A 21,248-nucleotide genomic window follows, 5' to 3' on the forward strand; every position below is an offset into this window, starting at 1 on the left:
TAGACTAGTGAGGCCACACTTGGAATACTTCATTCAGTTATGGTCACCATGATATAAAAAAAGATGCTGAGAAAAGTACAGAGAAGAGCAAGATGATAAGAAGTCAGGAAGCTGGGAATATGTCTAACCTAACAAAGAGAAGGATTAGGGGTGATATGATAGCTATCTTCCAGTACTTGGGGAGATCAAAGATGAGGGGAAGTCAAGATAAGCACATAAGGCAGTTATAATCACCTTTGAAGAGTTGCAATAAGTTATGAATAGGAGGTAGAGCAAAAAAATGGATAGCCACTAAATTACAGGTAGTCCTTGGCTTACAAACACAATTGAGCCCAAAATTTCTGTCACTAAATGTTGAAAAGTACCAATACTTTTCCTATCCTGTTCAACCTTTACTTCCACAGAGTGTCAGAGGAAATACCATGGTTTGCATGATTCAGATTTTGACTGATCAAAAGATGTTAGCCATCACCTTGTTTCTTAATGCTTATCATACATCTGTGGTTAATCACTGATACATCTGCATGATACATCTGTGGTTAATCCCATGTCCCAAAGAACAGGCAGGTATGACAGGAAACTTCAAGAATAAAGTGGGCAGTTTCAAGCAATCACAATTACCATGTCTTAAGGTATCTGTTCCATGCACTACTTTATTATTTTGTGTTTTTAAATATGTATTTTATCCAAATTAGGTACAATATTTGGGCTACCCGATCTGTGCTGTAAAAATCCATATAATATTCATGATGGCATATGGGATTCCAAATGGTTGTCTTCTAGTTCCAGTAGCCCAGTGGTGGGATTCAGCCGGTACGCACCAGTTCGGCAGAACCGGTAGCTAATTTTTTGTTGCCCAGGCCCAGAATAGACTTCCAGAAGCGGCATCCACACAGAGAACCGGTTGTTCACATATTTGAATCCCACCACTGTGGTAGCCCAACACAATATCAGCTTCTCCCCAAAGGCAAATAAAGTAGTGGTGAAAGAACCATTTAAGGTGCTACAAATAACCAACAACAACTAAAATTCAAAACAATCTGAGGTTATGAACTTTATTCAGTCTCCAAGAAAAGCTAGCAAAGAATCTAAAAGTGAAGTTAAAATCTAGTAACAACTCCTCTCCAACAGGTCTAACCTAGCTATTCCTCTCCTTTTCACTTGGTTTTAGCACGTGCACAATTTATTCTAAGACCAAATATGGAGGTTCTTTTCTTTGGAATTTTGCTATGATAACTATTCCATAGGAATAGCTTGGTAGTGCTAACTTTATAGAGAACAGTAATACAAAAGCCTGAAAGGTCCTCCTCTGTTTTAAACTGATAGACTGCAGGGGTGTCAAACTCAATTTCATTGAGGGCTGCATCAGCATTGCGGTTGCCCTCAGGGGGCCGGGTGGGCGTGGCCTGGGTGGGCGTGGCCTACTGGGTGGGCGTGGCTAGAGTGCATATGGCCTACTGCGTGGGCGTGGCCAGCTCTACAACATTCGCATCAAGGGTGCCTATGGGGGCCTGGGCAGGAGTGGGACAGATCTGAGGGTCTCTGGGCCAGGGCCAAGGCAGTGGGGGCCGTTCCCTCACTGTTTCCAGGATGGCTTCGTGGGCCACATGAAACCACTTCGTGGGCCGGATCCGGCCCCCGGGCCTTGTGTTTGACATGTCTGTGATAGAGTAACTGTACCAATGGGAAATATCAACAATGGGGTGCCTGTTAATTATTTATTGGAATGATGTATTTCAGAGACACGTCTATTTAAATAAGGACGCTAAGGGAACATTGTTCAAAATTACAGTAGCATTTATATGTACTAAATACAATTTTATTATTACATAATTTAATTAAAATGACAAAGCTGTAGACTAAACCAAACATTGGAAGAGCCAAAGGCATTGTAAGAGGACAAGCAAATCAAGTGTAGGTTGCTAATCTTTAATGCTGGAAAATATTCACACATTCTCCACCAAATAATTTGTTGTATTTTACAAGTAACTTTACAAGCCTGCACGTAATAAATGTTACAGTTTTAGTTCCAGTTCCAAAAGGAAAAGATAGGGATAGGGAGTTGCAGAGCTAACATTAGTTAATATCAGTCTCACAAATGGAAAATTGGATGAGTTTCTTTTCTACTACCGTTTGCAGTATAAATAAATCTACAACGTTGCATGTAAGTGGAACAGAAAAGGTAAGGAAGGAGTTTGTGGTATTTTAAATATTATTTATTCTTCTTGCACAAAATTTAAATTAAGTGTCATTATGCGATATTAACAAACACTGAGATTTGGTTTTCCAGTCATATACTCAGTAAGATTCATAATTCTATGAGATGGCAGATCTCAAGCCTGACAATTACTAAATATTATTACTAAAAGCATATATAATACCTGGATGTGAGCATGCACAGGAAATCATGTTCCTCTTGTTACAAAATCTGCTCCTAACAATACAATTCTTCATATGCATACAGAAAGAAGGAATGTTGTTGGCTAGATGTTATCTGTGCAAGCTTGCAACTCATGCTGGGGGGAAAAAGGGCTCAGCTACTAAATAGGAGACATATTCAAATATTCCACAATAAAATGGGCATATCATACTTCTAATTGTAGGTCTCTATTTCTCCATAGGGGAACCACATCCCACTCAAAAGGTGCACCAGGATGTACATAATTTGGGTTTATTTTTGCACTCAAAAGTAGTAGTTTGGATATGTGCAGTAGCACACAGTTATGTTGCTTGAAGGTAAAAAGAATACTGTGCGTTTAGAATTGCCACAAAATATGCAGTTTCAAAAATACTTAACACAGAGAGAAAAGAATCTGAAGGAAGTTAAGTCTACATTTCCACACTAGTGCGTGCTGCACATTAACCAACTTTTGACAGGTTATAAATGGGTTGCTACCACCCTGTGCAAGGGAATCTCAGAAGAGTTGGGGGTGTTTTATTTTGCCATACTTCACTCTTGCAGTCTGTATTGACTGTATTCGCTCACAGACTGAGAAAGGGTGTTGGACAAAATGAACAAATTTCCCCACGCAACCTGCATGTTTAATCCTTTGCTTTAGCCAGGTAATCAGCTAGTTTGGAAATGGTCTCCTCCTGTTGTTCAAGAAGATCCAGGATAATGCCCATGGGAGTCTTCTTTAAGCCGATGCTTTCTATCTTGTTCTCCATCTTGTTCTTTAAATTCCGAAGCCTCAAGGATGCATGAAGAAACATCACTAGGGGAAGAAAAGCAACAGTAAGCCACAAGTGTCCTTCACTAGATAACTGGTGAAAAAGATTGACGTTGCTACAGTGGCAGCCAACAAAACTGCCCTGTTGCCGTACTATATTAAAGCAAGATTAGCCATAATTGGTCAAAAAAGCCACAATAGTCTAAGCTATAAACCCCTGGTTTATTAACCATAAAGATGCATTCATATATTAAGTAAAAAAAAACAAATATAATAAGCCACATTGATCTGTGAACCTAGTTAATTTTTTACTGAATTTCAAAATTGTCATATAACACGCTAAGTCCTAAAATGTTTTGTTTAGTTTGGCATTCTTAACATCCTGTATGAACCCAGCCATTGAATCTTGTGAACTTAAAAGTTCTTGGTTTAGTGTACTGAATGTACCAAACCAGTTGTGGTTTACTGAATGTTAATGGTTTCAATATCATAGCTTAACATGATATATCAACCTTGTCATTCAATATGCTAATTTCCCCCCAAAATGTTATTAGTTTACCAAAATATAATATAAATGCAAAATACAAAAGAAAACAATGGGAAAATAAGGGAGGAAAAAAGGAAAGAGAAAAGTGTAGGGCAAGAGGGAAAAAGAAAGAAAAAAAGTGTTGAGTTCAAACTCCTTTTGTTGCAGTAGAATAAAGTCACTAAATCTCATTTTTTTACTATTATATCATGATATAAACTAGTCATTTCAATAACAACAAACCTATCTAATCAGCAAAATCCAAAATCAAATTTTTTTTTCACTTCAAGCACAAAGTCCAGAAGTGGTTTCCAAGTAGTTGTTCGATGTACTCATAAGAAATAATTATATATTTGCGAGAGAGTCCTTATCCTGGATTAACAGTAACACAACAGAATTCATAGCCTCTTGTTCAGGTTGAAATTATGATGTATTAGTAAATCCTTTCTAAGGCTCCTGTAGTATTAGCCCATTTTTTGCTAATTTATCTAGTGAGAAAAACAAAATCCACTTAGGACCAAAAAATCTCTTTATGCATGCATACACACAACGTAACATTCATATTTTTCAGTTCCTTGATTCTGAATGCTGGTGATGGAGCTCTGCAATTTAGCTTAGTCCAATTATATAATGATGATGATGATGATGGAAGGAGGTCACCTAGTCCAACCCCCTGCTCAGGGAGGAAACCCTATACCATTTCAGACAAACGACTGTCCAGTCTCTTCTTAAAAACTTCCAGTGTTGGAGCATTCACAACTTCTTAATGTAATATTAGCTCAGCTAAATGGATAGCCAGCCAGAGATTTATGTATTTATTAATCCAATTCATGTAGCCATCAATCTATGTCCAAAACTCTTGGTGGCAAACAAAATAAAATACTGCTAAACGTGACAACTGTTATTCTGCCATATGGACTGTAAGTAAAAACCCTGCACCTGAATATCACTAGTAAAAGCATCTACTGATTATATTTGCAGTTAATGAGAAATGTTTCTTGACACCTAACAGTTTACGGAAAGAAATGAAAGCAGCTGCAGAAGGGAACTGGCATTCAGTTTTATGCCTGGCTACAGATAATATGAGAAAAACTCACAGAACAAAGGAAATGTGATTCCAAACAGAAACACCATGACGCCTCCAAAAAAGGATATCAGGATATAGCTCAGTAACATAACTGCTATGACAAAGGCAGCAGGGTACTGCTTCTTAAACTTGCAAATGAAGTCTTTTTTGTGGGATGCACACACGAATGCTGTGAAGACCAGGATCACCACAAGGATGCCAAGCAGCATTTTCAGGGGATTCAGGAATCTGCAAAGATATGGACAATGGTGAACATACCCAAACAAACGATAATGGCACAACAAGACAACCAGCTTCTTTGGACCCAAGCAGAACCGCTGAGCCTCTTGGCTTCAGACTCTCCCTCCGAGCTCTGTGGCTGCCTGCACGTTGTTCAGGGTTCCTGTGACTTATGAATACAATACAGGTAATCCTCAACTTACAGCCATTCATTTAGTGACAACAGCACCAAAAAAAGCAACTTATGACCATTTTTCACACTTACTTGCAGTATCCTCCTCACATGATATGGTCACGTGATCAAAATTTGGAAGCTTGGCAACCGGCATGCATTTAGGATGGTTGAGGTGTTCTGGCCATATGGGGGTAATCTTTTGCACCTTCTGACAAACAAAGTCAATGAGGAAACCAGATTCACTTAACAACTGTTTTGCTAACTTAACAACTGCGGTGATTCACTTAACAGCTGTGTAAAGAAAAGTTGTAAAAAAGGGCAAAACTCATTAAATAAATAAACCAGGCCTTTGGCAAGGAAGATTAAAACTTCTTCCTAGGCCTTGGTTCCTATCTAGTTTATGATTCTTGCCATCTTTTATATTCTTTTAAAATGAGTTTTACTGCAATATTTTCTTGCTGATTGTGGAAAGCTGCTGAAACTCACTGACAGTCAGGAGGAATACAAGTTTGAAAACTAATTAAAATTAAATTGAACAGCAGAATAAAAACATTGCATTACATTTCAAATAAATAAGATGGTTTTAAAGTTATTTGTATCACAAACAGCTAAAATGCCCCAGCAAGTAACTATTTAAACTTCAAATGTCAGAAAAGTATAGTTAATGAATGATTATCATACACACACACACACACACACAAATACACCAGGTTCCTTGAACTGTCATCTTCATTTATTTAGTGCCTGTGTGTTTGTATTTAATAATAATAATAAGAAGAATAAGAATAAGAATAAATAATAATAATAATAATAAGCTGGAAGGGACCTTGGAGGTCATCTAGTCCAACCCCCTGCTAAGGCAGGAAACCCTATAACATTTCAGACAAATGGCTGTCCAGTCTCTTCTTAAAAACTTCCAGTGTTGGAGCATTCACCACTTCTGGAGGCAGGTTGTTCCACTGGTTAGTTGTTCTGTCAGGAAGTTTCTCCTTAGTTCTAGGTTGCTTCTCTCCTTGACTAGTTTCCATCCATTGCTTCTTGTCCTGCTTTCAGGTGCTTTGGAGAATAGCTTGGCTCCCTCTTCTTTGTGGCAGCCCCTGAGATATTGGAACATTGCTATCATGTCACCCCTCACCCTTCTCTTCATTAAACTACACATACCCAATTCCAGCAACCGTTCCCTATGTTTTAGCCTCCAGTCCCCCAATCATCTTTGTTGCTCTTCTCTGTACTCTTTCTAGAGTCTCGACATCTTTTTTACATTGTGGTGACCAAAACTGGATGCAGTATTCCAGGTGTGGCCTTACCAAGGCATTGTAAAGTGGTATTAGTACTTCACGTGATCTTGATTCTATCCCTCTGTTAATGCAGCCTAGCACTGTGTTGGCTTTTTTGGCAGCTGCAGCACACTGCTGGCTCATATTTAAGTGATTGTCCACTAGGACTCCGAGATCTCTCTCACAGTTACTACTATCGAGCAAGGTACCACCTATACTATATCTGTGCATTTGATTTTTCCTGCCTAAATGTAGAACCTTACTTTTTTCACAATTGAATTTCATTTTGTTAGATAGTGCCCAGTGTTCGAGTCTGTCCAGAAATTCAAATATTTATTCTATTTTCTCTAAAATATCCTGTACAAATGCCAGATGACAAGTCCCATCATCTCTAGCCAGCACAGGTATGGTATAGGTCAGTGATGGCAAACCTTTTAGACACGAGTGCCCAAAAACTGCCCCACCCCACCCCTGCCCCCCACCCTGCCTGCTCCGCTCATGCTCCGCCTGCTCACAGGGCCACCTACCGCCTCCACAGCCCGCAGATAGCCCAGGCGGCCCTACAGCACCATGGCAGCCACGCCCTCCACCCACGTCTTGCAGCATCATATGTGCACAATGGGGCATGAGGGCAGAGTCTTGTCCCCGCTGCCATGTCCTTGGCTGTGCTGCTCTGTGCGGGCCACGTCCAGGGGCAACTCTCCTCCGGGGGGGGCTGCTGGTGAGGAGGGGGCCACAGGGGGAAGCAGGGCTGGGGTGATGGTGTGCGTGCTCACAGAGAGGGCTCTGAGTGCCTCCTCTGGCACGCGTGCCATAGGTTCGCCACCACTGGTATAGGTGGTACCTGGCTCAATAGTAGTAACTGTGAGAGGGATCTTGGGAGTCCTAGTGGACAATCACTTCAATATGAGCCAGCAGTGTGCTGCAGCTGCCAAAAAAGCCAACACAGTGCTAGGCTGCATTAACAGAGGGACAGAATCAAGAACACGTGAAGTGTTAATACTACTTTATAGTGCCTTGGTAAGGGCACACTTGGAATACTGCATCCAGTTTTGATCACCACGATGTAAAAAAGATGTTGAAATTCTAGAGAGAGTACAGAAAAGAGCAACAAAGATGATCAGGGGACCGGAGGCTAAAACCTATAAGGAACGGTTGCTGGAATTGGGTATGTCTAGTTTAATGAAGCAAAAAAAATGTCCTGTTCTAAACTGCCTAGTTTGTGAATGAACCATTCTTGCTGTCCTGTCCAAAGCTAATTCTGGAACATTGCCTGCTATGACATGTCCACTAGCGTTCACTCTTATAAACATCCAATAGGCTTCAGTTCATTTTAGATTCATTATCAAAATATTGGATGCCAAAGATATAGCTGGAATTAGCAAGTGTCAGCCACCTTTCCTTCACAACAGTTGTTGACCACCTGCTGTTGTCACTCATTTGAAATTCCGAGTGTCATACAAAAAACAGTCTCTCTAAATGTCTGAGTCACTTATGGTCAGCTGCAGCTATATTTAGAAGAGAAAAAAAAGAATTTCTGGAAATTCTGCCTGGAAAAACTGAAGAGTTAACTCCAGGCAGAAATCACTGCTGTATTATTTATTTCATAGGAAATGTCACTCTAAAAAAGGTAGCCTTGTCTATTGCATTATTTTTTTAAAAAAAAATACCGCAATAACTTAAAAGTTAGCTGAGAAATATTAGGCCAAGACTCAGTGGGGAATTAATTGAACACCATGCAAAGCTATCTTTCTGGGACTGTCCAGGACCTAATCTATGTGTACAAGTTTAATCTATACCTAGGACAGGGGTAGGCAACCTCGGCTCTTTGATGACTCATGGACTTCAACTCCCAGAATTCCTGAGCCAGCTGGCTCAGGAATTCTGGGAGTTGAAGTCCATGAGTCATCAAAGAGCCGAGGTTGCCTACCCCCGACCTAGGGGATACAATATAGAAGTAGATAAATGGGTACTACTTCAGTGGGAAAGACTTAGCTGTGTTTCTGAGTGTGGAGAGCTTGACCTGGTCAGTGCTTGACCTGGCCGGATGCAAGCCATTGCGACACAATGTGAAGTGAGGAGAGACCGGGGGGAGGCAGAAACCCGGAAGAGCCAGCAATCCGAGTGCCACTAGTTAGCTAGTGTAAGCTAGTTCGCCCCCTGTGGTGCACAAAGGATAGGCACACAAGTGCCACACAGAATGAACTAGCAATCTAGGCTGCCAGGACTGCATTGTGTTTAGAATTTGTAGATTTCCCTGACATTATATGCAATATGCTAAATAAATAACCACACCTAAAAGCATTGATTGATGAGCTGCAATTAGTTTGGTGGGTCACAAACTAATGCAGTACAAACATCACATTTCTAGCAGGAAGCAGAGCAAGGAATTTAACTTTAACTTTAAGCTTAAAGCAGCTGATACGGCTTTTAACATTGTCTTTTGGGCTCCCACATTATATCTGAGCTACCATCTTTTGCAGACAGTAATTGACCTTGCTATGCCAGACAGGCAAAGGGGAGTCACACTGTCTCAAATTAATTGGTCCAGAGGATTGTTTTGTGGAAGCATTGATCAAGCCCCGACCAATCATTTTACAGCTGCTAGAATCTCTAGTCCAGTGGTGGCGAACCTATGGCACGCGTGCCAGAGGGGGCACTCAGAGCCCTCTCTGTGGGCACGCACGCCTCACTCTTTGGCTAAGATTTCACAGTAAAAAGCCATTTCTCAAGTCCCTTCCTAGCCAAAACAAGCCTCCAGAGCGAGTGCTCTGTTTTCGGCTTTGAATTATATCAAATCTGACATGAGAAACTGACTAACAGATGACCTGAGTGCTCCATGTGTTGCTCTCAAACTTACTAAAGTATGAGCCAAGGTTAGACAAATTATCAGCACGCATACAACAGCAAAAATCACATTAATAGTTAAAAAGCATGCCAAATAGAAACTTTTACCTTTCAATAAAAAGTTGTTTGCATCATTGAAAGCTTTGTTATTGTGTTTTTCTTTAAAGACAAAAGATGTTAATGTATGAGTTGTTTTTTTCTAAACTAAAACCTCAGCATTCAGATTAAATTGCAGTGTTGGCACTTTGTGATAAATAAGCGGGTTTTGGGTTGCAGTTTGGGCACTCGGTCTCTCAAAGGTTTGCCATCACTGCTCTAGTCTGACACATGAAGGTGACTGCATATTAAAACTCACATCTGTCACCGAGAATGTCATATTGAATCCCCTGTCATGCATCGTCATGTCACTTCTGGTCCAACCAAAATAAACTGCTACTCAGGACCTTCAGGAGCAGCAACCCATGAGATACCTGATGGATCTAAAGCACCTTCAGATGTTGCTTAGGATGTTTTTCAATATTCTGTCAGGTTGCTGATTTGTCTTTAAGTGTGACAGTCTCAGGCCGTACATTACATTACTGCAAATCTCCGGAAGATGAAGCATCAGAAAAAATCAGAAGAGAAAGACCAGGTATGGATCTGACTGATTCCAGATATAAGCTCAAGTAAACAACTATAAGACAGGAAAAGCTTTCATTTTTAATGCTTATTGTTTTTAATGTTCTCCTTTATTTCACATTATAAACTGCCTAGAGTTGCTTGACAGTGTGATGGGTACATGTAGATCGTATAAATAAAATAAAAGCACCATTATTTCTTCTCTCCGACTGCTTTATTTAAAGTAATATGTTCTCTTAGGCAAGGATGAGCAGGGAGATTTCCTGCCTAGAAAGATTCAAGCAACACAAACATACACATTTAAAGCAACAATCATAACAACAGCAGACAGCTGGCAACCCTCTGGATTTGGCAGAAAGAGCTCAGGAAAGGTACAGTATACTAGGTTGCCATTTGTTTCCCCCCATTGAGTCAACATTCAAAGTTCCAGTTTTTCACAGACGGTGAATGGAAATAGAAACCACAATAAGATGGAATTGTACACATGGGCAATTTCAAACTGATATTCAGGTCCCTTGTATTGGATTTGTTATCATTGTTATCACTGCTAAGCTTGTAAGCTGCCCTGAGTCTTCGGAGAAGGGCGGGATATAAATGTAATAAAAATAAATAAATAAATAAATTCCAACATTACAGTTAGTGATGTCATCTGAGTAAAACAACATAATTTAAGATTAGGGTTTTTTTTAAAAAAATTGTAGCAATGAATGACCTCTCTTAATGGTAAGAGATTAGCACGCCCCAAGATTAGCCATTCAGAATATTTAACTGCATAAATGTTTGTAGATTGATCTAGGGTGTGACCATATGGAATCTTATTTTTAAAATGGTTCAAAGTAAACAACTTCAGGAGTTGTTCTCAGAACTACCCAGGCTGGAATTTATTTCATCATTATTTTGTTTCCCTATCTATTATGGCTATGCGGTCTTTTGAATTCTATTCTGAGAAGGTGGCTTGGAGCATGTGTGGGTGTGAAACTGTTTTTAAAACAGCTGCAACTTGTTTCGAGACTGCATGAGGGCCCTCTCTTCTCCAACTCAAGAGAAAAGTCATAGAACTTTCTGAACACAATCCAAAATGTTCCACCTTAATAAATGTAATGTATATGTTATACAGTGGTACTCAACTGCTTTGAAACTCACTGAATTTGGTACTCAACAGATTTTGACGCATTGTCAAAATGCTCATTATCTGTTTGCTACTCAACACATAAGCTACAACTTGTCCGTGTCAGCTGCCTACTGACTGACTGCATTATTCCTTATGAGAAAAATTTGTTTGGTACTCATAATTTTTGGTACTCATTAAGCCTCCTGGAACCAATTAAGGTTGAGTACCAAAGTACCACTGTATTGTCAGGCAAACAACTCAGATTTTCAAGGATCCTATAGGAGCTAGATTAAGATCTTTAAAAATAGTGTTCAAATCAGTTTTTCTCAATCTAGATCCCTCTAGATGTGCCAGAAAAGGGATGCGGTGGCTCAGTGGGTTAGGACGCTGAGCTTGTCGATCAGAAGGTCGGCAGTTTGGCAGGTCGAATCCCGAGTGCCGCGTAACAGAGTGAGCGCCTGTTACTCGTCCCAGCTTCTGCCGACCTAGCAGTTCGAAAGCACGTAAAAATGCAAGTAGAAAAATAGGGACCACTACGGTGGAAAGGTAACAGCGTTCCGTGCGCCTTTGGTGTCTAGTCATGCCAGCCACATGACCATGGAGATGTCCTCGGACAAGCGCTGGCTCTTCGGCTTTGAAACGGAGATGAGTACCGGCCCCTAGAGTTGGAAACGACTAGCACGCATGTGCGGGGGAACCTTTACCTTTACCTAGATGTGCCAGACAACAACTCCCAAACTCTCATCCCAAACCAGCACAATCCCAGAGGAGAGATGTGTAGGTTTTAATTCCCGTGATTTCCAATCAGCACAATATGACTCAATTCGAAATTGCTATTAGTTATTTCACTAAGAGACTAGACTTTTCCTTTGAGTGGTCTGCTTCTGGTGCTCAAGGAATGTAGAAAACAAATAGCTGACTTGGCAGCATATATTACAATTTGGATGCACATTTCATTGTAATTATAGATTTGAATCTTTATAATTGAGAAATTACAATTTTTTAAAGAAGTTATTAAGAAGGCCAATAAGGGTTATGAACCATTTCCAAATCAACTTTACCAAATAGAACTATTTAAAAATTTCCTCACATTGTACCAAACTATATGATATTATATCTCCACACATCCAAATGAGATAATAAACAGAGAATATATTTACTATTCTTCAGACACAAATTTTATTCCAGAATCCAAAATATATGCGAGTTGGAATTCAGATTCACGGTTGACTAATATTGATGAAGAAATGGCACCATCAATATATGCAGATCATAACCCAATATTGCAAGACTGAACATGGAAATCTCCAGATTGAACAAATGTAATAATAACCATTTACTAAGTTTCTGAGACAACTTTAAAGATATGACTCAACAGGAACTGAAATGTCAACAGGAATTTAATTTCTGAAACTTCCAAATCACAATATGGGAGGCTAATAAAACATTTATGAGAAGGTTGTTCATCTTTCTTGCATCAAATGGAAATCTGTTTAAAAGCAGAAAGTTACCTTACCAAATGATGTGAAACAATTAGAAACAAGTCATAAATTGAAATTATATTGCACATAGCAATCCTATCCAGCAAAAATGGATGAATATTTGAATGGCATATTAGTTTAAAAATTCACTGAGCAACAAAAAGAAGCTGTTAATTGGCCCATAACAGAAGGCAAAAATAAAGTATTAATTAAAACGTTAAAAAAGAATGAAACTCAGGGGCCTGGTGATATTTCTGCAATATGTTGCAAGGAAATTTTGATTAAACCTTTAACTCAAGTAATGAACAATATTCAGGTATACAAAGAAATCCTCTCATCATAAAAATAAGCTTTTGTTTCTTTTATTTATAAAGAAGGGAAAAGATTCAATTCGCCCTGAAAAATATAGACCCATTTCATTATTGAATGCAGATTATACATTCTTCATGGCAAACACTGCAAAAAAATTCTAAAGGAGACATTACATCCTGATCAAATGAGTTTTGTTCTCCCAAAACCAGGGCTTTTTTTGTCATAGAACGCTCAGAACAGAGTTCCGGCACCTTTTTTGGATGGAATCTTGTAGGGTAGGCAAGACAGGTTGTATGACATGTGTGAGTTCCAGCACCTTTTTCTTTTACAAAAAAAGCACTGCTCAAAACATGTGTGAGATAATAACAGATATATTTTAAAGGCTATCAGTAAGATAAATCAGAAGAAGCAAGGATTGCCTATGATTTTTCTTATTTTTTTTTTCTTTTGGGAAAAACCTTCACATCTGGAATGGTCTTTTTTATTTGCAATTCATGCTAAGTTGCAGCGCTAACATTTTTATACAGAGAGTATTTATGAAGAACAAAAAGGTAATGGTCTTATTTCACAGCAATGCACTATATTGAAGGGAACCAGAAAATTATGTTCTCTCTCTCCTTTATTTTTATTAGCATTAGAAGCCTTGGTAATCCAAGTGCATGAAGAAAACAAATGTTGATAAGGAATTTGACAGAAAATGTAAAGCAATTTGTCTATCAGCTAATTGGTTTTAACATTGCTACTTAAAAGGTTAAATATTTAGGAACCTTTTAAACAAAAAACAGTAAGGATGTATTCAAGAACAACTATTTACCAATTTGAGAACATGTAATGACAGATATTTTTAAACAGAGGAAATTAAATTTGCTTTGGGTAGAAAAAATTGCAACAGTCAAAATAATTTTTTTACCAAGACTAAATTTTCTATTGCAAAATATTCCCATTCCTATTGAGAATAGGCTATTACAGGTAATCCTCAACCGTAATAGTGCCTGGAATGTCCATTACAAGCCATGACAGTCAGAAGTCAAGTTATCCGCTGGCTTCCGGTGGCGACGCGACGCCGAAGACAGCCGTTTTCGGGCTGCCCGCTCCGCAGCTGTGTTTTTCCATCGTAAACAGCGCCGATCAGCTGTTTAGATGGATTTGAAGCCCCCTCCTCGGGAGAAGAGGAGGGGGTGAGGCCCCAGGTAGGGGTTGAGCTCTCCGGGGCCGCCTGAGCTGAGAGTTTGGGCGGCTGAAGGATTGAGCCCCCCCGAAGCCTGGGTTGCTCCGAGCTGCGCAGCGCCCCTGCTCCGGGATTTATGGAGCAGAGCCAGGCGTTAGCAACCACCCCTGCCAAAAGGAAATACTTTTGATTGTCAAGATGCAGGCAGAGCGGTACAGGAGGTCAAGGTGATGTGGACTCTTATCTTTACTCTCTAGCTCAATGGATTTTATAGCTTTAAAGTGAAAGTGCGCAATAAGTGAAAGTGGGGGAAGATGGCGGCTAAAACTTCTAAAGCTCTTCGGAGTGTGGGGTCTTCCCTGGTGCAACAGACCTCATTGCAAGCTTTGCTTCCTCCTGCACCTCATCCGGCATTGACGCTTAAGGATTTACAAGATGCTCTTGGAAAGCATTCACAATTGATGTCTGACATGATGGATGAAAAGCTGAAAATGTTGGAGGAGAAACTGGAGAAGAAGATGGAAGAGAAGTTTAAAGCAATGAGGGTGGACATGTTGTCTATGATTGAATCTGTAGCTGAATGTGTGCAACAGCTGGATGAAAAAGTGAAGGATCTCAGTCAAAAGAACTCTATATTAGAAGCAAAGGTATCAGAAAATGAAAATATAAGGGATAAAATGGACGGAGAATTGAGCCTTGCTCAGTATCATCAGATGCAGTATGCTATTAGAATCAGGGGTTTAAAGGAGAACTGTAAAGAAGATTTAAAGCAGCTGATTTCTAAGGCTCTGGAAGGGGTATTGGGCCAGCCAGCATCTGAAATTGAGGGAAATATGGACAAAATTTTTCGTGTAAATTCATGGATTGCAAGACAAAGGAAGTTACCCAGAGATGTGGTGGTCTATTTTACAAAGAGAGTAATTAGAGATGAAGTTATTCAAGCTGCCTATGATACTAAACTGGTAGTGGCTGAGCAAGAAGTCTTGGTTTTAAAAGAGATTCCTCCGAAGATTTTAAGGAGAAGGAAAGATTTTGCATTTTTAGTACAGGAACTTAAGAAATGTGATATTAAGTTTAGATGGGAGATTCCAGTTGGACTGGTGGTGACGCATGAAGGTAAAAGACATTGTCTGGTTACTGTGGCCCAGGCACGTGATTTTTATAGCAATGTGTTAAAAGCAACCCCCCTATCATTTTTGGAAGCTGTTAAGGGATACGGCGAGGGAAAGCTTCAAGATGTTGCAGACAGACAGATAGAGGACAATGGTGTTGGAGGGGATCAAGATACAGTTTCATTGGATGTTGCAGGAGGCCAGAGGAAGACGCGTGCCGCCCTAAGAAGAGCGAGACGAGAGCAAGAGCAAGACCAGCAGATAGTTATGGAATCTCCAAAGTGTATTTACAGTGAAGATGTGGGAGGGGCGCGGTCCAAAGAAGTTTTGGGGGTCATGACAGACGTGCTCCAAAAGTTTTGGGGCGTTAAGATTGCTGATTAAATTTTAAATTAGTATCTTAATGGATTAAATTTATCATAGAGGAGAAAGTTTTTTTTTAATATTTAACACAATTTAAGATGGATGTTATTTGCTTGTTAGAAAAGTATATTAGGGTTATGGACTAAAAGTGTGTGTTGAACTAAGAATGGGTATGCAAGCTCCTAATTAACAACAAGTTGTCTTACAGACTGCTTAACCCTTTTTTTTTTTTACTCTTTTTATTTGAACTCAAGGATGACTTGGAATTGCGAGACATTTGGTGTGATACATGCAAGAATTATTTTTGATTATGGTTTAGTTTGGTTGGAGATTATTAAGGTTAATAGATAGGCGCTTTTGGCGCGTAACTGAGAATTTGTTTATTTTTTTTTCTTTGAAATTAATATGAATAAGGACTGGGATTAAGAAAATCTATTCTGAGTAAAGCTCTTTTCTGTTTTTCTCTTTTTCTTTTTTACTTTATTTGTAATATTAGTATTGTTTGTATTCATTTTACATGAGCTAGAGGGAGATAGAACTAATAGTTTATTGCTGATAACATAGGGGTGCTTATGTTTGTTTTTTGATTTTATACCCTGTATTTAGCTCTGGGAAGTCGGGGGGGGGAGGAGGGAATGGGGGGAAGGGATAGGGAGGGTTGGGTGGGGGAGGGGGAGGGGGGGATTAAAGTCAAAATGTATTGTAAAACTTTTTAAATTAAAAAAAAAGAAGAAGTCAAGTTATCCATGTTACCAGACCAATTTTACAACTTTTTTGTCAATAAGCAAACACCGCTATTGTTAAATAAACATGGTGGATTGTTAAGTAAATGCTGTAGTTGTTAAAGAATCAATGCGTTACTATGGGCATTTTTTTTTTTGCTGGAAACTAGGAAAAAATGTAAATTGCAATCATCCTCCTGGGCTCTGAAATCGACCAAAATGGTGACTGCAGCCCTGAAATCAGAACACATGTAGCACTTGGAACAGCTGCAACGTCTGGCATGAATAACATCTGGAAGAGTAAAGACATCAGCCTCGCAACCAAATTCAGATTGGTTAACACAATAATTTTTCCAGTTGCTACTTACACTGCAAAACCTGGGACTCTGAAAAAGGTTGATAGGAGAAGGGGAGATGCCTTTGAATTGTGGTGCTGGAGGTGATTATTATGCATCCCATGGACTGCAAAAAATAACCAACAAAGCAGTCCTAGACCGAACCTCACCAAAAATATCACTTGAAGCCAAGATCGCCAAACAGAGACTGTCATTCTTTGGTCATGTCATGAGAGCCGACCCATTTGAAGAGTCAATCATGCTGGGAACGATCAGCGGAAAAAGGAGAAGGAGCCGCCCTAGTACTGCTAACTGGACTCCAATTAGTGCAGGTTCACATCCCACCAGGCTCAAGGTTGACTCAGCCTTCCATCCTTCCAAGGTAGGTAAAATGAGGACCCAGATTGTTGGGGGCAATTAAGCTGACTTTGTAATAATGCCGCTTGGGGTGTGTGTGTGAAAGCCCTAATAAGCAGGCATATACATAGAATGAAGGCTACTGCTAAGCTTGTAAGCCGCCCTGAGTCTTCGGAGAAGGGCGGGATATAAATGGAATTAAAATAAAAATAAATAAATAAAATGTCACTGAGATGACCACGGAAGATCTGAAGCAAGCAAAACCAGAGGGGCATGGAGAGTACTGATCCTTGGAGTGGCCAAGGGTTGGACACGACTGAATGGCTGACGATGACGATAAATCTCATTAAATAAATAAATAAATAAATAACCAAATAAATGAATTAATATTGCAAACCCCAGGGCTGGCTGAAAACTCTGCCTCAAACTTAAATTGCTAGTGCATTCTGAAACTGAAAAGAGAAGCAGCATGGCACCTATCAAACATATCCCTATATGCTGCCTGCAATTATCTGATCCATTGTTATTTTTAAAGAATGTTAAGCCGTTACAGAATAATTCTTCTCTAACAGCATACATTCAGTATTGGTACCCTCTTCTTGAAGATAAGACGAGTAATCCATCAGGCCTGATATCATCTGAAGTCCTCCAAGCTATAGTCATTACATACCATGGATGACATCGGAAGCAAGGTTAGTCATATGATTCCCCCTAAATATAGTTCTTGTTAAGAGAGGTTTACTGAAGTTATCAGTCAGTACACGTTTCTTTGTAGATATGTAGCAACTTCGTAGTACTCTGGTAATCTGAGCTTGATGTTATTCAGGCAATGTTCAAACCAGAGACTTGAGAAGAACATTAGTTCTCCCTAATGAGGAACAGGTTTATTTATTTCCCACCTTTACTACATATAGCGATGGCAGGAATAGCCAGTAGAGGAAAGCAGCCAGTATAAATAATCAGCTGAATGGATACCCTATGCTTCTGCTCAAAAATAAAAGGTGTCCCTGGGTGGAAAATGTTGCATCAAAAAAAAGCTGGTGGCACCAAGTTCCTCTGAGTTAACAAGCAAATGAACAAGCTGATACTGGATTATTTTCTAACATCTGATGTACAGGAAATAGAGAACATTTTTCAACACATTTTATTTTGACACTCCAATCTAGATATAGCAGCAAGCAGAATGTGAACCACAAGAAGACAATGCAGGCATCTCCCCTGGAGCCCACTAGCTTCCTGTTCACTCACAGCGGACGTGTCAAGCTAAAAACATAAATCTACCCAGAGTATCATTTTTGTGAAATCAGAATGCCTCTGGGTTCCTGATAGAGCCCATATTTATATTTGGAAAATAAAAATGATCAACACAGCCCAGTATTTTGGTTGTAAAAACCCCCATAATGTAAGTATCACTAACTGCTGGAAGGGTTGGTACAAATATGGATATCTGCACATTCTTAGAAATCAAAAACCATTCCCCAGAAGCCCTGCAGAAGAGGAAAGTCTTCAAATAAAGGATAAAGGAATGTGGGGGGGGGGGACAGGCTAACCTCAGAGGAGGTCATTTTCTGGGTTTCCAACCCCTCTGATTACTCTAGAGCAGACATGTCAAACACAAGGCCCGGGGGCCGGATCTGGCCCGCCAAGTGGTTTTATGTGGCCCACGAAGCCATCCTGGAAACAGTGAGGGAACGGCCCCCACTGCCTTGGCCCTGGCCCAGAGACCCTCCTCCTGCCAGAGACCCCCAAATCTGTCCCACTCCTGCCCAGGCCTCCATAGGCACCCTTGATGCGAACGATGTAGAGCTGGCCACGCCCACCCAGTAGGCCATACACACTCTAGCCACGCCCACCCAGTAGGCCATGCCCACCCTGGCCATACCCACCCGGCCCCTCAAGGGTAACTGCAATGCTGATGTGGCCCTCAATGAAATTGAGTTTGACACTTCTGCTCTAGAGGTAGGAACTCATAGCACCCTCTCCAGATCAAATTCTACTTGAAGGTACCAAGGTGACCAGCTTTGAATGGTGACCTCTAAAATTATCAATGGTTTAAGAAACATGATGCATGAAAAATGCACATTCCATTATATAACCTGTCTATTATAGACTGTTGTATGTTGATACACAATATTACATCATATAGAATATATTATATATTAACATACAATAGTTTTAAGCAATAATTTGAAGTAGTTAATCCTTGACTTACGACTATTTGTTTAGCAACAATTCGAAATTACAACGGCACTGAAAAGCCATTTTTATGACCATTTTTAATGTTTTTTTAACTTTTTATGTTTTAGCTTATATGTAACTGCAAGGTGCCCAGAGTTACCCTATGGTAACATGGGTAGTCAATACATTTTATAAATAAAATATTTTTTTCACACTTACAACCGTTGCAGCATCTCCTTGGTCACATGATCAAAATTCGGACTCTTGGCAACTGGCCTGAGTTTATGATGGTTGCAGTGTCCCGGGGTCATGTGATCAATTTTTGCATCCTTCTGACAAAGTCAATGTCAAAGTCAAAGCCAGATTCACTTAACAATTGTAATGACTCACTTAACAACTGTAACAAGAAAGGTCATAAAAGGCAAAATACACTTCACTGTCTTGAACTTTGGGGCTCAATTGTGTCATAAATCAAGGATTACCTAGATTGCATGTTCCACGAAGACAAAAATATTACCCAACAAACTTCATTAGTTATATAATGAAAATGTATTATCTGGCTGCATTTCATTTATGCAATGGCAGCACCAAATGTGGACTTTTCATATTTCATTTGTTCATATCCAGATGAAATTGTGTTTACGTTTAAAGAAGAGTCATATCTTTTCAAAAGGTCTTGTTTCCATAGCAATTAACTGAGAAATGCTTTTGAAATGCTGAATTATTTAAATAATGACACATAGTTTACTTTTTCAAGTAACACTAATCAATAAGGCTAAAATACTAAAAGACACAAAGTAGCACTGTGATTTCATTTTTATTGCTCCCATGAGCACTGCAGAAACAAAACACTATTTTAAATATACAGCTTTTTTAAAAAAGACACACACACACACACACACACATTTTAAACTAAAGGATACCTTGATAATCCCTTTAAAACTGATGGCCAAAATATACTATTAGTCACAGCATACGTCATCAATGGCCTCCAAAGAGAAACTTGGTGTTTACTTGCTCCACCTCAAACCACACTTTAGATTAGAAGGCCTCCAAAACAAAAACCTTATGTGGCAATTCTTCAATGGAATTTTAAATCTACTTTTTCCTGGAAGCGCATCTCTTGCAGTTTATTATGTAAAGCAGAAATAGCTTTTTTTTTGTATAAAATGAAAGCAAACCGGGCTGTCTTTACTGTATTTAAACATTTATCCTGAGATTATAATCCAAGATTCTCAAAATATACCTAACTCTCTCTAGTTTTAAAACAATAATCCCATTCGCCGCTTTGCAACCAAGCTTCGTTAACTTTAGGAAACACATCGAGGAACGGCTGCCTAATAAATATTTCCTCCATCTTAAAAGAACGGGGGAAGGGAGGCCTGATTCTGGGAGTTGTCACTGCAGCGGAGCCGCGGAGCTCCAGGTGGGAAGATGGTTCAAAGCATTTGGGGCACTGCTCTCCTTAACCGGAAGCCTTGTTACTCCATAGGGCTGCTTCCCACATCAGAAGGGCAGCCCAAACGCCATCCCACTGCAAGCGACGCCCTGCCCTCTTTTCTCCCCACGGCGATCCTTCTGCAATGGGGCCGGCGGCGGAGAGAGAGAGAGAGAGAGAGAGCTTAAACTTCGCCATCGCCCTGCCGCTAGCCTTAGGGGGGCAACGCTATTCCCGGTGGCCATGCCACTCATCCTCCGAGCCGCGCGCTCCCCCGCCGGCCGACGCGCTTACCCCACGATGGAAAACACCGCGGCAGCCACCACGAGGTAATTGGTCTGGTAATAGAGCAGGTTGCTGACCACCCGGTTGTTCCATTTGGAGATATCTTTGAAATCCGGCAAGGCGAAGCGGTCGTGGCCCGGGATGAAATCGTCCCACGATCTCAGCGGCGCGACTTGCACGTCCATAGCGACTCTCCTCCCATCCGGCTTTCTGCGGCAGGAGCGGCAGCAGCAGCGCTACAAGAGGCGGCAAGCAAGACGTCAGCAAAACCGGGTTAAGAGCGACGAGCTGGCCAGCTCATCGGCTTGTGTTTATGGTTGCCTGCAAAATTAGCAAACACACACACACACACACACACACACACAGAGAGAGAGAGAGACAGAGACAGATACTGTAAGGCAGAATAATTTAGTTGGCTTTAGTGTTTCAGGATGGGACTTGAGTGAAGTAGGATCAAAATTCAGTTC

General features: G+C 40.2%; 1 protein-coding gene across 2 annotated transcripts; it reads right to left on the minus strand.

The window, feature by feature from the left end:
- Window positions 1-1,046: 1,046 nt before the first annotated feature.
- On the minus strand, window positions 1,047-20,981 carry ARL6IP5 (ARF like GTPase 6 interacting protein 5). Of its 2 annotated transcripts, none has more exons than XM_081321177.1 (3): window positions 20,791-20,981; window positions 4,794-5,011; window positions 1,047-3,215 (listed from the first exon to the last, which is right to left on the minus strand). In XM_081321177.1, the coding sequence occupies exons 1-3, from the start codon at window positions 20,964-20,966 to the stop codon at window positions 3,043-3,045; spliced, it is 567 nt and encodes a 188-aa protein (XP_081177303.1). In that variant the 5' UTR covers window positions 20,967-20,981; the 3' UTR covers window positions 1,047-3,042. The 2 variants fall into 2 exon arrangements, with proteins under 2 accessions (XP_081177303.1, XP_081177304.1); XM_081321178.1 differs by lacking the exon at window positions 20,791-20,981 and adding an exon at window positions 19,278-19,414.
- Window positions 20,982-21,248: the final 267 nt, after the last annotated feature.

This window comes from Vipera berus, assembly GCF_964194415.1.
Source record: "Vipera berus genome assembly, chromosome: 2".
NCBI lineage: Eukaryota > Metazoa > Chordata > Lepidosauria > Squamata > Viperidae > Vipera > Vipera berus.

What these genes read in the sequence shown, in the direction of transcription:
- ARL6IP5 (XM_081321177.1), bottom strand. Translation starts at nt 20,966, where the DNA reads ATGGACGTGCAAGTCGCGCCGCTGAGATCGTGGGACGATTTCATCCCG. An exon ending in GCGGTGTTTTCCATCGTGGG is followed by an intron (nt 5,012 to 20,790) that starts GTAAGCGCGTCG and finishes ATATCTTTGCAG; the next exon opens with ATTCCTGAATCCCCTGAAAA. An exon ending in AATCACATTTCCTTTGTTCT is followed by an intron (nt 3,216 to 4,793) that starts GTGAGTTTTTCT and finishes TTCTTCCCCTAG; the next exon opens with TGATGTTTCTTCATGCATCC.